Here is a 17,777-nt window from a genome sequence, read left to right on the forward strand (position 1 = left end):
ATTGCTTTTTTTTAAACTGGATTAAGTGAAAAAAATTCCTTGGGGACAGAGGGTGACATTTCTCAGCGATATTCTCCCAAGTGTGTTATGTCTACATATTGACACTGGGGCAAGGAGTAACTTCTGCTGACAAACTATTTTCTTCTTTTCTATACGACTATAACTTTTCTATACTACCAGCTTGGCAGCCGCCAACCCCCAAAAACATGAAGGAAGGCTTGGAAAGAGGCAGGAAGTGGGGTGGGGGAAAGACTTTGGAAGTTTATTCTTTGATAAAATTTCAACTGAAAGTGGTGGACTTTGCAGTTAACATTTTTTCCCCTAAATGCACAAAAATCTATTCACAGGGAGGTCTGAGCTTACTCTAAGACATTAAATTAGAGCTACATGAGAGCGACACAGAAAATGAAGTTTCTATTCAAGGGGCAAAGTCCAACAATCATTTTGGTAAAGCAATGGCCCATTCTGGTTAATGAGTTCAAAGAAAAAGAAATCTTCCTATACAAAATTACAATACAGAGAACGCGTACAATTACAATACAAGAAGGGCTATTTGTTAGTAACTAGCATCTAGAACAGAATTTTTTTATAATAAAAACACGTAGAAATTAAAATCAAGTTGCTATTTTTCTTTCTTAAATTGGAAAAAAAATGGAGACAATCCCAAAGTTCATTCAAGAGACACTTTTCAGACTCTTAAGCATAAAAGTGATATTTCTTTTTTTTTTTTTCTTTTTAAAAAAGGAATTTGGTTTGGTAAATGAAGCCAGTTCCTTTACAGCCCAAAAGGGCAGAAGCCAGAAGAACTCAAGCACGTCATGCCGAGAGGTAGAGAGGTGTCCATATATAATCACAATCTTCTATTGGTTTTCTTCTTTTTTTTTTTTTGTCTGAGGTAATTAGCTGTGTGTGTCAAGTTGGAGAATCAAAAATATTGGCAAAAAAAAAAGAGCAACGTTGACGAGTTACACTAATGACCTCTTTCCTCTCCTCAAACAGGTCCTAAAAATTTAGTTAGATGCATCGGAATTAATGCTTCCGGGATCTCCGGCAGGTGAAGTGATTGATGAAGGGGTAGTTGCGTCCTGCCAGCTGCCATTCGCCTGAAGAGGGAATAAACGCATTGTGTTAAGTCCATCGGGTGTTACTTGCATCCTAAACCCATTTTGATTATGAGTTTCCGTGTCACAACGGGAGAACGTTAAGCCAAGTATGAGACATGCACCGTGTTCCGTAAGATTTAGGCTCGGAGCAAAACTCACAAAGCGACACTGCAGTTCACTTTCCGGGGCACGGAAGGCAAAGTACTGTGTAAAATGCTGATTCCACTGCCTTTGTTTCGCAGCTTCTCCTGTTTCCCCAAATGGGGCTCCATTGCTCTTGTCCAACTTCTACTGCTAACTTGTTTAAATAGGAAAAGAAACCTATTGTGCTTGTGAATTAGAATTATCGAACAGAGCAAGGGATAGAACTGCACAGGTGCCCTCATATACTTTTTCAGTTCCCAACTGCAGATTTGGGGATAGGTCCCAATCCATGGCCACTTGATGGATTTCACTGTAGACTAGTTCTGCGCTCTGTATGTTGCAGTCTCTTCCTCCAACCGGCAGCTCTCTCCTCCAATGGGAGGGGAGAATGGAAGTAAGGCAGCCTTTCCTTCTAATCCACTGAGCTGACTGGGGGTGGGTAGATAAGCTGGCTTCTCTCTCTGACCATCCCTAACCAATCAGGGGTCTGGTCTTCACAGTACCATGACTGATACAGAGAAGGGCTTCCCTTATAGTCTAAAGAGCAAGGGCTTTTTAAAAATTCTTAGTCCCTAGAGTGGCAGAGATTAGCAACAGACTGCCTATTGCCCCTCTCTCTTTGGAACAGCACTGCGTGATCGGCAAAGTGCTAGCAAACATTAACGCTGAAGCAGAGTTTCATTCGAGCATCTGCAGAGGTGGTAATGGAGGGTATGTCTGTAGGCATGTCTGAATTCTGGGGCTCAAGATAATTTTGTGCTCAAAATCAGAAGCTCCTTACGTCAATGCGCTGCGTCGAATATAGAGGGTTCCCCACGATGCTGTCATATCTTCCTGCCTGGTGTATGACATGGTGTAAGGAATCCATCTGCAACAATACAACCAGATTGGCAAAAAAAATTAAAAAGCAATTAAAAACCTCAAACGGTTCTGAAGATGCTTCAGAGCCACTGCTTAAAGCTCCACTACCCCATCTCCCTTTATGCAACCCTCATAAGACCAGAAACATTGTCTGGTGCACTGGCAGGTCCCAGCTACAACCCAAGTCTGTATCCACTTTCTACATTTCTGCAGCACTGTGACCACCCTGTGTGTCATGTACAGAGGGCAGAGTCCACCATAAGAGTGGGCAGAACTACTGTGATGAGGATGGATGAACCTTAAGACACAGCAGATTGAGAAATGAAATGGGGGCGATGGCCCAAATACCTCCACTCTGGAATGTGTGGTACAGCCCACATCCTCCATGACTGACATACATGCCACACAGCCAGCAATACCAGAGACGTAGAGTGAATGCTACCATACACCCTGGAAGCTGGGACATTCAGTTCTGGCTCAGCAGCAGTTCTGGCCCAAGGTGTGGCTGCTGATACCACTACAGTGATACTGCCACGCACGCTAAGGAGGACGCTAAGGGTGCAAGCATGTCTTGGCAGTTCTCTGGATCCCTCTAGGCGCAGGCTCAACATACCTGAAACAGCCTTCATACCTATTCTGGCGTTGATCTTTTTAACGCATGTGTGTATGGTCACATGACTCTACCTTCTCACACATGGCATCATAAACAAACACTATTGGTTAGGGCTACAGAAATGAAGGCCTAGAAAAAAGGGGGGGATGAGAAATCTGGAAGAGTGCTGAAAAAACCCCTATAAAATAGTTGCATTTTTGCAATGACTGAAATGCTTCTTAAGATGAGGTTTCTCATTCAAAATGTACTGAATGGAAAAAAAACTGAGAACTTGTTTCAATTTTTCCAACAGAAGAATATGGAAATTTTGGAGACCACAGGGAAAAAAAACTTGTGTGAAATATTTTCTCTTCTAGAATGAGTGACGTGCTTTTTACACTAGATTCTACTCTAAATGTATAGTATGAAAATTTGTATGTAAGAGTCTACAGCCGTAGAGAATAATAGCTATGAATACTGTAGACATATTTTCAATAATGTTTTTGTTCAAATGTAAATAACATTGACAACAATTAATATGCAATGTGTTTAATGATATGTGATTAAAGAGATCAGTGTTGACGATATTATAAAGATTAAGCTGATATCCAAATATGCTGGCAGTCCTAGCTATTGTGATTGTTTGAGGAAACTGCTGTCCAAATAATACTTTCATTTACCACAGAATTTGTTTTCGGATTTCAACTTTCCTTTCCTACCTCACACATGGTGAAAATTAAGATACACATGCTAAGGAAGCATAGGGTGCAGCATTTTGCAACTCTTTTCAAAGTACTAGGTATATTAGCAATTTTTCTTATAGAAAATGAAGTCATTTATACTTTTGAATTCCATAAATATGCCAAATATGTTAAATAATGCATTTTTAAGATGTTAAATGGGTATAATTAGTTTAGGTTTGACAGGAAAGTAATATTGCATATATTTCAAATCCCCGCCCCCAAATTTCCATTTTTCCAGGGGGGGAAAACGTAACAAGAAAAATATGTTGTTTTTCTTCTGTGGCTTCAAAATTTCTGGATATATTACATCTCTGGCCAAGCTCACTTCCAAACTCCTTATAACTTCAGGATAAAACAATACAACCTTCAGTCTTTCCTTGCTTAAGCCAGCACAAGGGTGATTTAGATAGGACAAACTACACGGCAAACCACAAATTTATTATGAAATGATCACTCTCCTCGTAAATAACTCCCACAGGGGCTGTCCCTCTTGCAACATTCCCAAGCAACCTTAAATTCCAATAATCAATAAAAATCGGTTTTTGAACACATGGACTGACAATAGTGTTGGGGGGAGGGGTGTCACACAAACTTCTCTGCACACCCACCTGTGACTGCACATTGGCTCCCACTGGCGAGTTCTGGTAGGAAGTGAGTGACTGCAGGTTTATAAAGGAATCTCCAGAATTTGTCATTTTAAATGACCCAGAGGAACCTGAAGAGGAAAAGAAGTTACCTAAGGGCATGTCCGCACCTGCTCATTGTTGTGACAAAGAAAACAGCACAAAGAACTATTGTGTTTCACACCCGATCTCGAGATTTATCACTAATTGTCTTTGTGTAGTGTTCCACATCTGAACGCTGAGTGGGTAGTGGCTGACTGTGCACAGCCCTAGCGATTTCACAATTGTGTCTCCAGGTCCCTTGCCCTGTTTTCAGACTGTGCTCCAGAGAACACTGGGGTTCCTTGGAAAGCTAATGGGGATTCCTCGATGCAAAGATCAGTTGTGAAAGACAAACTTCTCTAGAAGACAACGCTCCTGCCGCTATTGATCTTCCCTTGCAACATACATCACCTCACACTGACAACAGTGAGGCCCGAAAAGCCAAAGCCCCATTGAATGGAGTGAGCACCCTAAAATACGCCTGGCAATACTTGCAACACAGGTCGGTTCCAGGGCAGATCTGCAGAGGGCCTGCAACACACCAACCGAAATGAAAAGGGTTCCCTCCAAGACTGAATCCTGTGCACCTTTAGCATCAAAGTTATTAGGTGATGAGTACCCAACTGCACAGGTTCATCATCGTTTTAAACAAACAAAAATCCCAACTGCCTCAAGGACAGTTTCAAGACAATGATGCACGTAGGTGTATGGGGAAAGCATAAAATTCATACCGGGAAAAGGGGACAAACGGAAGTGAAATTAAATGTGACATGGAGCAGTGTGAAGACACATCCTTATGTGAAAGAACAGCAGCCTCCAGTGGGTGAAGAGAGATTAAATAAAGCAATTCTATCTCCCAGTGGAGTTCAAGCAAACTATTGTTCTTTGCCGGAAACTGAAATTACTGAAGAAAAATAATTTGGGCTTAGATCCTAAAATGCCATCCCGTCAGCCCAAGGGCAGTTCCTCCAATGGAATGACAGTTTTGTTTTCAAAGGGTGAAGAATTTTGGTTGATTCTTTCCTCCTCCTCCTGCTACAGATTTCCTCTCCGCCCCCCCTTCCAGGGGGTCCACTGACCCACAGAAGCACAATGGGGGGGGGGGCACAGAAAGCTGCAGTGGCAGGAGGAGGAGAACGCAGGGAAGTTGCCATCCTCAAGTGCAACTCCACTAGCCCTGCTTAGGATATGAGCCTTAGTAAACATGTCTGTTTCTTTTTAGATAATTGTTTGTGTGTCCAGATGTCAGTCAAGCCCGTCAAAGAAGAAACACACATGTTTATTAAGATCTTTTTCTCTCGGGATTTCAATTAGCAACATGCCCTTAAAGAAGAACAATTTGTTCAAAATGTGCAGGGAGCTGGAATAGTTTAATCAATCTTGAGTCAACCAGAAGAACGACTCACGTGCTGTCTTTGTGTTGCTAGACCCATAAGCAGAACAACTATTGCAAGGTTCTCAAATGGCATAAGATGGCAAAATGATTGCAAAAGTAAAACCAGAAGAATTTAGACATATAATGAAGTTCTAGGCAACCTTCAAACGGGGCCTGATAAGCCACTACACTTCAGCAGCCTTGCTGATTTCAGAAAACTGCAGCAGAAGTTTTTCCGCTGTGCACAGCTTCACACGCTGTTTCAGATGCAGCCTTTCTGTACTCACCAGAATTTGGGGTGGGTGGAGAGCTTGCCTGGTTGCCCTGGGCTACCACATTGGTTGCATCCACAGCAGTTTTGGCTGCGTAGATGTTAGCCTCTTCTTGGAATTTCCCCATATTTTTTTTATACCGGATTCTCTTGTTACCAAACCAATTAGAGACCTGCAACAAGAACTTCAGTTAAGGCTTAGTCAATGCTATCAACACAAGGCAAAGATGTTATCAAACAGAAATATTTCAGGGCACTAAGCCAAGTGTTGACACCAACAACAAAACTGCACCTCCTTTAGTAATGGCATGAGATGATGCCTCTCTTTTAATACATAGATACACTCTGTGTGCCTTAAGGTGGTTTTGCCTCAAATCAATACTGTACAAGATGCAGTGGAAATATAGGCCTCCCCTCTCCTTTCCCAAATCAGATATTTCATTTGAAAGATACAGCATACTAACTGCTCAGATAGAGGACATCTCCAGTTTCTCCTTTTCCCTCCAGTCTGGGGTCTAGGCCCTGTAGACTGCCAGGAGCCAGGGCCAATGGGACATCCCCTTGGGTCTGAGCAAATCCTGCCTCACCCTCCAGCCCCCTCTAAAGGAGCTTGCTTCCAGACTGTTTTGGCCTAGTGAGGCAGGGACTGTCTGTTCCCTCTTCCACCCTACCAGGTGCTCATTCCTGGACCTGTCCTCCCTGTCTGGGCCTTCTCTGTATCGGGCTGGGTCTCACCCTGCCTTAGGGTTGCCAGTCCCCAGGTCCTGGCGGAGGTTCCCCTGATTTTGGGGGCTTCTGTTCGCCGCCGGCCAGCTGGCTGGCAGGGGAAAACCTGCCTCCAAACAGTGGCGTCATTGAGCAACGTCCGCAACACGCTCGCCCAAAAGTGATGTCATCATATCGGGAATATCACGCAGCTACGCTCTGGTTTGAAGGCAAAACTCTATGGTTTGAAGCCGGTTTTACCATAGAGTTTTGCCCAAAAACCAGAGTGTCGCAATGCAATGTCCCTGGTGTGATAATGTCACTTATGAGTGATGTCATCGCATCGGGGATGTCCCGGAACACACCGCAAATCCCCCTGCCAGTGCAACAAGGGGAGCTGGCAACCCTACCTTGCCTCCTTTGCTGTTGCCATGCCCAACTGAGGCCTTGGTGCGTTGCTGGGTGGCTCTCTTGGCTGGGCTGCCTTCAGCCAAGTTGGTAAGTGTGATGACATCACATCCAAACAACTAATCAAGGTTCCACCAGCTGGGTACACTTGTTTTACATATTTCATCAATAAAGGCAATGTAGTAAGTTAAAATGGTGCACCATACATTTAATTGATGATAAAGTTCTATTTTGCACATGTGACGACTTAAAAAATTGTTCCAACTTTATCTACCCAGCTTTAGATCTTTTTACACAATAATTTGCACAATAATGTGAAAATAGGTGTGCTGGAAGTAGCTTCCACCACAATGTGCATCCCACCTGTGAGACTGTGATGCCTCCTTTCTTGGCTAGCTCTTCTTTGGCTTCTTCACTGGGATAAGGATTACTCAGGTGAGAATAAAAATACTCATTCAAGACTTCTGTCGCTTGCTTGCTGAAGTTACGCCGCTTACGCCTGGGAACACAGTGCAATTATTTGCTCTGCTGATGTTAGGATATTTATTTTTATTTATATTTATTTATTTACATTTTTGCCCCGCCCTCCCCGCGAACGGGCTCAGGACGGCTCACACAGGGGCGTAAGCCCATACATAAAACAATATAAAACAGTAAAAACCATTAAATCACAACAACAGATAAAGTGCTCCATGCAGACAAGATGGTCTGAGGATGGTTACAATCATTTCCTTAGGTGAAATTGTCCTGTCGATGGTCCAAGCCAGTCCAGCAGCATCAGTGCCATGCAAATTTATGGCCGTTCTTCTGGGGACCACTCCCAACCCCATTGTTTCAGTGGTGGTAGTAGTAGAAGTGGTGGCCCCTATATAAAAGCCTGGCGGAAGAGCTCCGTCTTGCAGGGATACATTATACTTTCAGCCCAAGGCTGGATGGAGAGTAACTGAGGATCCCAGGAAAGGATATACCAGTTTAGGCAGGTTGTTCAAGCAGTATCCCTAGCATGGGTTCTGGCACTGGAGACTATCACTTATAATGGCATGTGTAATGTACGTTTTCCAAGACAGATGTTAAGTTGAAACAAAAAGCATACAGTGTTTAAAAAAATCATACATAATATTTTCAAGGTTTTTATTTAAATGTGAATAATTTTGGCAACAATTAATATGCTGTAATGCAGGGGTCGTTTCGTAGAAAAAGAGCTAGGGGAACTCATTAGCATAACTCAGTAGCATATGCCACACCCCCTGACATCATCGGAAGTGTGTCATAAGGCCACTCCCCCTGACATCATCAGAAGTGTGTCATAAGGCCACACACACCACCCCCAACGGTCCCGGCCGCTGCCACCGGCCTTGCAGCTCCACTGCCGAGCCCCATGAGGGGCCCGGCGGTGGACCTGCAAGGCCGGCGGGAGTGCAAGGAAGCCCCGCGAAGGCCCTCCCTGGCCCCAGGCAGGCAGGGGTGGGGAGAGGCAGGGAGGAAGCAACTTACCCTCCCTCTTCTCCTGCCTCCTCCTGGCTGAATGAGGGCCAGAAGCGGGGTAATGTATTTAATACATTACTAGAGTTCAGTGTTTTCAACATTATAGAAGAGCAAAGAGTCTAGCACCTTAACGACGAACAACATTTGTGGCAGGGTATGAGTTTTCATGAGTCACTGCTCGCTTCTTTAGATTTTTTTTACCTTGGATAAAACTTCGTTGGTCTCAAAGGTGCCCCTGGACTCAAACTTTGTCCTGCTGCTTCAGGCCAACACGGCTGCCCCACCCGAATCTTTCTTCAGATTTTGTTAGTCTTTAAGGTGCTACTGGACTCTAGCTCTTTTCTACTGCTACAGACAGACTAACGGGACTACCAGTCTTGATCTTTCAACATTATAAAGTTTAGCTTAATTTCCAAACAAGCTGGTGATCCTGCCTATTGTTAGTCCATGAGACAGTTTGCCCGCATAATACACTTCGGCCCCGTTCACACCGAGGATTTGCCACGCTAAAGGCACGAATGATAGGTGGATTTTCGGTGCGCGATCACACCGCAACATCTGGGAAGCGTAGCGCACCCGTAGCCAACCCGTGGCATCCCGCCAAAGATGTGCAGTAAAAAAATACCTCAGAAAGTGCAGTAGTATCCGGAAAACGCACAGCAGGGGCGGGCGTCTGATCGCGGGAACGCTAGTATCCCATGGCTTCCGGCGCCTGTCCAAGTCCCGTCGCAAACCAGATGGTTTTCCTAAGCGCATGTGCACGAACACTAAACTGGAAGCAGTGCTGCTCCGTGGAACTACGCATGCGCACAAACACGGAACGCTTGCCGCATGGCTTCTTTGCCAGCTCCAGCATCACCGTGTGATCGCAAGCTTCGTGCCACAGTGCGAAGACTCGGGAGACAGTGTGATCGGGCTAACGCACTTTATTTCGCCCCGGGGCAAACAGCCACACCTCACCCCCGCGTTATCTGGCCCGTGTGACTGGGGCCTTCCTTTTGTTTACCGTTTTCTTCCTTCTACCCCCAAACTGCAACCTGCTCCTTTCAGGAAGTACAACCCTGTCCAAAACAGGTGAACTCTTGTTCATCTGTTTTGTTGAAAAACAGCACCACATTCACTTTTGGACTGCACTTCAGACTCAGAAGTTGGCAAACTGCTAAGCCCTAGACCAGGGGTCCCCAACCTTTTTGAGCCTGTGGGCACCTTTGGAATTCTGACATAGGGTGGTGGGTGCAACTACAAAATGGCTGCCACAGAAGGCGGAGCCAACCACAAAATGTCAGAGAGTGAGGTCATACATAACTCTAGCGGTAACTCTTCAGCTTTCCAGGCAGACACTCTATTTAACAGGATGCATTTTGAAATGAACATAATTTTTAAAAATATTCTCTTGCATACACAGTTTTTCCCACAGTCATGCAATGAAGATTCTTCTACTGTGGAGGCAGCTGCTGCCAAAGCAACTTTTAAAATATCTGCCCAGACAATCAGATCTCCGATGGCCAATTTTTGCTAGGCAAAAGCCCCACCTGGCCCTGCTCACTTTCTTAAAGCACTCAGAGGGCTCCGGGAAGAAGAAGAGGAGGAAGAGATTGGATTTATATCCCACCCTTCACTACCCAAGGGAGTCTCAGAGCGGCTTACAAACTCCTTTCCCTTCCCCTTCCCACAACAGACACCCTGTGAGGTAGGTAGGGCTGAGAGAGCTCTGACAGAAGCTACTCTTTTTCAAGGACAGTTCTTGGCAGAACTATGGCTTGCCCAAGATCATACAGCAAGTGCAAGTGGAGGAGTGGGGAATCAAACCCGGTTCTCCCAGATTAGAGTCCGCGCACTGAATCACTACACCAAACTGGCTGTGTCAGTAGGCACCATAGGGTCCATGGGCACCACGATGGAGACCCCTGCACCAATACAATGTTCCATCTAAGAAGTGTGCATATACCAACCATTTCATACAGGGATCAGTATCCGCCTGCACAACTAATGCATGGTGTAAGACTGTACAATGCCCTGTGCTGGACATGGTGGGTGCAATGAATCCTGGTCATTCATTACCTTGCATCAAGAAACCGCGAGCGCAGGATCATCACAGCCTCACACGTGCTCTGTTTCAGCTGCATTTGGATGGTGCTGAACTTGCCATGAATTATATTCACCATGCGCTCAATTTCTTTGGGTGAAATTGGCCTTGTCCTACTCTGCTCCCGGAGCAGGTTCATAACGTGGGTAGTGAACTCACTGCAGGCCTGGAAAGAAAGAGATGAGCCCTTTTAACTGAAGAACATACCAAGGTCTCTCAAAATAGCCCTCGTGTTGTAACTGCATTTCGTCCACAATCCAAATGTAAAAATGTAACCATGTGACATCATCAGCAATCTCAAGATTAACACAAGACAGTCTTCTAAGAGATACACAAGACAGTCTCCTAAGAGATACTTTAAATGACTATACTGGATTTGATAATCAGGCATTGACTGCATGATACTGTACAGCAGGGTTCCCCAACCTTTTTTGAGCCTCTGGACATATTTAGAATATGGACAAGGCACGGTGGGCACAGCAACAAAATGGCTGCCACAAAATGGCTGCCACAGGAGGTGGAGCCATCCACAAAATGACTGCCATAGCTTAACTTCAGTAACATAGTGTAGGTCCTTGTGCTGTGATGGAGGCTGCTACCAAAGCAACATTCTAAAAAATCTGCACAGCCAATCAAAACCTCCAATAGTCAATCAGAAGCCCTACCTGGCTCCACCCACTTCCTCAAAACACCTGGTGGGCACCAGAAAATGTGTCATCGGGCACCACAGCACCCAAGGGCGCCACATTGGGGACCCCTGTTGTACAGTGCATGCTAGAGACAGGTCAGACTAGAAAATCAGCACAGTGCCATTGCATTTTATAAATAACAAAGACGTATTTGAGCAGCTCTTGCTCCATTAAACACTCTTGTACACAATTAAGACTCGTAGTATACGATTATATCTACACAAAAATGCCCCTTTTTCACAGGCACAGGAGAGACATGAGGAACATCATTTTACAGGAGCCGTACACAACGTTCAACCCCACAAGATGGTGTCGGCTTCCAGACAAGGAAAGGATACAGTCCATACCAGCCACTTCCTGGGAAAGTGGGGCAGTTCCAAAGAGGAAAGTTACATAAAAATGTTGACTCAAGCGCATTTCGTGCAGCCGAGGCTTAGGCAAGGCCACACTGCTGTAGCAACTTGAAAGCTTGTAAACAGGTAACAGGACTGCAGCTGGAGGTAGAACACCCTGCCGTTTCAATGCCAGCATGACAAATAACATCAATGACTCTTTAAAAAAAAATCATAGAAATACAGTATACTCCCTGCTCTGTGACCGCAAAGGAAAAACGATTAATTGGTTTTTTTTAACGGAGATGATAAAAACTCTTCCATGCAGAAAGATCACCTGTTCATATTTCTCTAGCTCAGAGTGGTATATCTGTCGGATCTGTGACAGCTTGGCCCTGTAGTCTGAGTGTTCAATGCTATTGTCATTTGGACAGCCACCTGATGTTGCTGCTATGGCCGCTGGTCCTCCTCTTCCCCGCTTCTCCGGCCCGGAGACACCCTCAGCCAGCAACATGTTATCTAGTCTCATTAGCTGAGCGTCAGGGGGGTCTTCTTCCTGAATACCTCGGATACTTAACACTGGACAAACATAAATAGGGAGGCAGAAGGTTATTTCAGAAGCAGAGGGATTCAGTTAGCAGTTAATACCCCCCCACACACACACACACATCGCTCTATGTATTCTTTGTGTATGTATAAATATAAGCTGCCATAACTTCAGGTACATTTGTGATGCAGCTGGGCATTCCACGTAACAAAGGCCAATGAAGAGTGCAAGTTTTCTTTTTGCTCAGTAGGTAACTACAAGCTAAAGCGGCGGGACCATTAAAGAGAAACGGGCCAAACCTGTATTGGTAAAACACAATGGGAAGTTAGAGATGACCAAGAAGAACAATGACACCCGATTGTATACTCCACAAAGATGAACACAAAGATAAAACTGAGCATGCTCGGCAGGTATGCACAGGGACCCAGGCAAAACTGAGCTTCTTAAAATTTCAGTTTTCTAATCATCACTATGGAGAGAACACAGCATAGTGTAGCCCATTCTCGTCAGATCTCGGAAGCTAAGGAGGGTCGGTACTTGGAAGGGTGACCACCAAGGAAAACTCTGCGGAGGAAAGCGATGGCAAATCACCTCTGCTTCTCACTCGCCTTGAAAGCCCCTTGCAGGGGTTGCCATAAATTGGCTGCAAATTGACAGCACTTTACACACATCATGTTGCAATAAAAATGAAGTCCAGTGGCACCTTAAAAGTCTAACAACATTTAGTCCAGCATGAGCTTTCATAAATCAGAGCTCACTTCATCAGATCACTCAAGAAAGCTTATGCAGGAATAAACGCCATTAGTCTTTAAGATGCAACTGGATCTCCATGTTATTTAGCTACAGCAGACTAACACAGAATCACAGCATTACAGGTAGTTTCTACATGGACAGGGGTACAGATTGCAAAGACAAGATTTGGTAGCTACGCATTGTATGCAGGAGAGCTTCCCAAAAGATGGGCAGCGACTGCACCTCTTGTTAAATGGAAGTCCTTCCTAAGCCTGCCCTTAGTTTTCTGAAGACCATCTTTGCTGCAACCAGGGCTGCAAAAGACTCAGTCTTTAGAATAGCAAGCAACACAGCAGTTTTGTGCCAGACGCCCTGAGGCAGGAAATCACAACTCTCTGCACCAAAGAAGGCTGTTTTCTTCTGCCTACAGGAGACAAAAGTCTGCAGTGAGGCAGTTCAGAGTTGTTATCTCCCATGTGGGCAAAACTCCAGGCACCCAGTGGATACGGGAGTTGGGGGGGGGGGGGGGGGACCTAGTAAATGAGTTACCCTGACCTGGATAGCCCAGGCCAGCCAGCATGGATCACCATGTCTGCTGTGACTTGACAGCCAAAAAAAGCAAACATGCTGCTGAGGAAGTTAAGAGAGCAACTGCATATACTTTGATCTTTGTTCCATCTTTCCTCAGGTATCTCACAGCACCATACGTAGGGGGGTTAGATTCTAGTTCAGTACCACCTTAGAGACCAACAAGATTTTCTGAGTATACGTTTTTGAGTTGCCATCTGACAAAAGGGAGCTTTGACTCTCAAAAACGTCTTGTTAGTCTCCAGGGCTGCAGTCACACACACTAAATATTAATCCACTTTCACTGCATTTTTAAACTGGATTTTCCTGTGTGAACTGGCAAGATCCAGTTTAAAAGTGGATTGAAAGTGGATTATTTAGTGTGTGTGTGACCACAGCCTAAATCTTGTTAGTCTCTAAGGGAGTCAACTGTCATCAACGGTTTACTATAGATGTTGCTGATGAAATTGTTATTAATTCTTATTTGTTGAGGCTATTTTACTGCTGATCATTTTTGGTTGGGAAGTTTTATAAGTTGGACTGTATATTTGTGTTTTGTTGTAACCCACCCTGAGGCTGCTTGCGGGGAGGGTGGGCTAGAAGCCTGATAATGAAATAAGGTGCTACTGGACTTGAATCAACTCTTCACTGTTAACTAAAACAGCTACCCGTTGGCACTATACATGGAGTTGGATCCAGATTAAATTTTCCACTGACGCAAGGCACTTCTGTCAGTGAAACAGAACTTTCTACCCTGTGGTTGTCAACCTCCAGGTGGTGGATGGAGATCTCCTGTGATAACAATTGATCTCCAGGTGACAGAGATCAGTTCTCCTGGAGAAAATGGCCTCTTTGGAAGGTGGATTCTATGGCATTATACCCCAGCAAAGTCCCTCCCCTCCCCAAACTCTGCCCCCCTCAAACTCCACCCCCAAAATCTCCAGGTATTCACCAACCTGGAGCTGGCAACTGTATTCTGCCCCCACCACTGCAGCCTACTGATCTCTCCGAAATACTACTCCTGGGGAATAGGGGACCCTCAAGAATGGCGTACGGGACAAACTGGGGATCTGCAGCAAGAAAGGGGAATTGCTAGAAATTACTCCACCCCCTTCTGTTAGCAGGAAATTTAATCTGGATCCAACCCATGATTCTTTCCTACCTCTCCGGCCTGGTATTCTGTGATGAGAGACAGTGATGGGATCATGGTAATCCAGTGAGCTTCAGGGCTCAGCAAAGGTATTTACCTAGTAAACAAGTTGCCCTGACTTGCATAGCCCAGTTAGGTATAGGGGTTAAGGGAACGGACTCTAATCTTGGAAAACTGTATTTGATTCTCCACTCCTCCACATGAAGCTGCTGTTGTGACCTTGGGTCAGTCACAAGTTCTCTCAGAGCTGTTCTCTCAAGGGCAGTCCTCAGCCCCACCTACCTCGCAGGGTGTCTATTGTGGGGAGGGGAAGGGAAAGGGAAAGGGATTGTAAACGCTCTGAGACTCCTTTGGGTAGTGAAGGGCAGGGTATAAATCCAATCTCTTCTACCCTAGGCCTCCACAACCTAGTGTTTTCTCTTTTCCTATGCATTCTAACCTAACCCCTTAATCCCAGTTTGTGCCTCTCCCACCCCATCTCCTACACTCTGACGTACTCTGCCTGCAGCATGACTTTCAGCACTCTCTGTATTCTCAAGAGGAGGTGGATGTGAGCTATCAGTGGAGGTGCCAAGTGCTGCTTCTGTGTTGGTTCTCGGGTAGGCCCTAACCGTGAGCACAATGCCATCTGCTGCAGCACTGCATCAAGCCTACACACCTGGATCTTCAGTGCAGCAATGACTATTCATAAAATCAGAGTCCTAGGCAACCTGCTTCATAGTACCCCACTAGCTATAAACGTCTTTTGGTTCTAATAAAAATTAATTAGTTATACCTTAAAGCGTGAGGGCTTTATTTTGTCTGTTTTGTTTAAACCGCAGTTTAACTGAAGTGCCTATGTTAAAAAAAAGCTCTTCGTCCAGGCCAAAGCATTTAAAATTTATTCCTCACACAAAGAAAGGATTTGTCTGTGTTAATTAGTGGAGAGAAACAGCAATCTTCATTAAACAGCTTAAAAATATCACTCAAAGCGAGTTGCTTTAATATTTATCCCAATCAGTTAATTAATCAATTAAACGGGTAATAACAAGACAGTAAATTGACTAAAAAGAACCTTTCAATTGGTTGGCAGCTCTAATTTTTATGGATGCTTTTAATGGACAACGCTCAGCTTCATAAACCCCTGAGAACCTGTGCAGTCACAGACACTAACATGCCACTATTCGGTCTGATCCCTAATCATAACACCCTCTACATATTCATCAAAATGGAAAATAATTAGACTGAGCCAAGTGAAATTCCCATCATTTCTAATTAGCCCTTAATTAAAACACATCACAACCTAAGGTACCGCGGCCCTACTCAATATGCAAATGCAATCATTGCAATATATTTACATATCATTAATTAACACGCTGCAGTGCCGTAATGAACTGTACGAGAGCACCGGTGCCAAAACAAGAATGATATGCAATTTGTTTAGGCTCGTTTTCCAATCCAGATTTCTCTTCTCCCCACCCCCTCCCCTTCCATGTGGCAAGAAAGCAGCAGGGCTCATATTCCTGTCTTATGATGGAACGTTTCGGAGGAAAACACATCTACTGATTAACGGAAATATGCAGAAGGCAGGCATGGGATAACCATGCTGATCCAGTCAACTGAAACAATACATTCTCTTCAGAGTTCGATGGTGGTATGGTTCAAACTAGGAGGAGGAGAGGGACAAATCTATCCACCTAGTTCATTTTAATCCTGCCCTTCCTTCAAGCAGCTCCAGGTGGGGAACTTGCTTCTCTCTTCCCGTTATAGCCTCACAACAACCCTGTGAGGTTGGTTAGGCTAAGAGCGAATAACTGGCCTATGGTCTCCCTGGCGTTAATATCCCCCCTCAACTGCTTTCTCCCATGTGAGAGTAGAAGCAGTGGGGGGGGGGCTCTTCAGATCCCTCTTCGTCAGCATAAATAGCAAGAGGGGCTTGGTTAGAGCCTTCCTTTTATTACACACTTCAGCTGCTGCTATTTCGACTGAAGAAGACAGTGTTTCAAGGGTTATAGCTCTGCCCAATGAGTCAGAGTCGCCCTTGCTCAGTTCATTACGTGGCTCTTATTAAAAAAAACTTGCCGCCAACTGGGGATGTAGAACACTCTGGTTTTATGTGACTCAGTACAACAGTGGTTATTAACAGTAGCTACTAATGCTGAAGTGCATGGGTGTGCATTTGTATTATTAGAGATACACTCATACTGCTGGAGGTAAGGAGACACATGGAACCCCTGCAGTGAGATTGCTACTAGTACTAGCTCCTGTAATACAGGATGTTTCTACTGAGTGTCCCTCGGTGTGATAGCAATATACCAATCAAGCACAATTACTGCCAAGAGGGTCAAATCGAATGGGCTCTTGCCCATCCCCACCCCTATTTCCTCCTTCAAATGCATATAACATGACCAACCACCCTTCACTCCGTGCACATATGAGTACTGGGTGAGCTGATTCATGAGTGATTCATCTCCCAGTCACCAGAACCATCTTAGGCCTCACTTCACATGCCCACAAGAATAATTCTTGCCTTAAAGAATTAATCCCCTGGAAGGTCCAAGAACTAAACTTGCAACCTGAAACCAAACTGTCTCATTGTCAGCAAACAGGGGTAGAAAGCTGGAAATGAAAACAACATGCTTCCCCAGAGGTGTCTTAGGTTTACACATCTGCCTCCCCCCCCCTTCAATATTCTACTCTCCTAATTTCTATGGCAACTCCGTGGCACCTGCAAGCACAGTTCCATTGGTTTGCACTGTGAATGTATACTGTTTGCTTGGGGGGGGGATGGCCGTGTAAGTTATTCTTTTGGTTTGGGGGGGGGGGGGGATTAATAGCCACTGCTTGTGATGTATAATGGAACATGAGTGGCCCTCAACTTCAAAAGGAATTCTACCTAACATCAGGAAAGACGACAATAATTTCTCTGCCCCCCAGAAACATCCTGTAACATTAGCTCATATGAGATGGCTTAACTGCTTCTGGCCTGGCCTGTAGACACCACATTGGATTCAAAGATTAAATTTGCACTGTCAACATGTGAAATATGGTGATAGAGGCACTTCCAGCTGTTGGAGTGAGCGATTCAGCATGCCCGGACATTGGGGTGGGCCTATATCACTCTAAGTGTGTATACGTGTTATCTCCTTGAATGGGATGCCTCCCTTTGTCTTAACCTGAGACCTCTAACACCTCTTCTCTCTCTCTCTCTCTCCCCCCCTCCCTCCATGGCCTTCCATGGAGACACATGGAGACAATGCCCTCATACTCCCACACACATGATGCTGGACAAGCTGGCCATTTGTAATAGGGAACGTACTATTTAGATTAGGTTTCTCTTTCC

At 44.9% G+C, this 17,777-nt stretch overlaps 1 protein-coding gene across 1 annotated transcript in view; it reads right to left on the reverse strand.

Annotated features, from left to right (window-relative positions):
* Window positions 1-239: 239 nt before the first annotated feature.
* The window catches only part of PBX4 (pre-B-cell leukemia homeobox 4), a 24,244-nt gene continuing 6,706 nt past the window's right edge, over window positions 240-17,777 (reverse strand). The window contains exons 2-8 of the mRNA XM_015427755.1: window positions 11,797-12,038; window positions 10,414-10,604; window positions 7,231-7,366; window positions 5,771-5,927; window positions 4,052-4,158; window positions 2,029-2,115; window positions 240-1,103 (exon numbers count right to left, since the gene is read on the reverse strand). Coding sequence (XP_015283241.1) covers window positions 1,011-1,103; window positions 2,029-2,115; window positions 4,052-4,158; window positions 5,771-5,927; window positions 7,231-7,366; window positions 10,414-10,604; window positions 11,797-12,038 — 1,013 coding nt within the window. The 3' untranslated portion in view covers window positions 240-1,010. The remainder of the gene's footprint in view (window positions 1,104-2,028; window positions 2,116-4,051; window positions 4,159-5,770; window positions 5,928-7,230; window positions 7,367-10,413; window positions 10,605-11,796; window positions 12,039-17,777) is intronic.

This window comes from Gekko japonicus, unplaced genomic scaffold (assembly GCF_001447785.1).
Source record: "Gekko japonicus isolate JY-2015 unplaced genomic scaffold, Gekko_japonicus_V1.1 scaffold474, whole genome shotgun sequence".
Taxonomy (NCBI): domain Eukaryota; kingdom Metazoa; phylum Chordata; class Lepidosauria; order Squamata; family Gekkonidae; genus Gekko; species Gekko japonicus.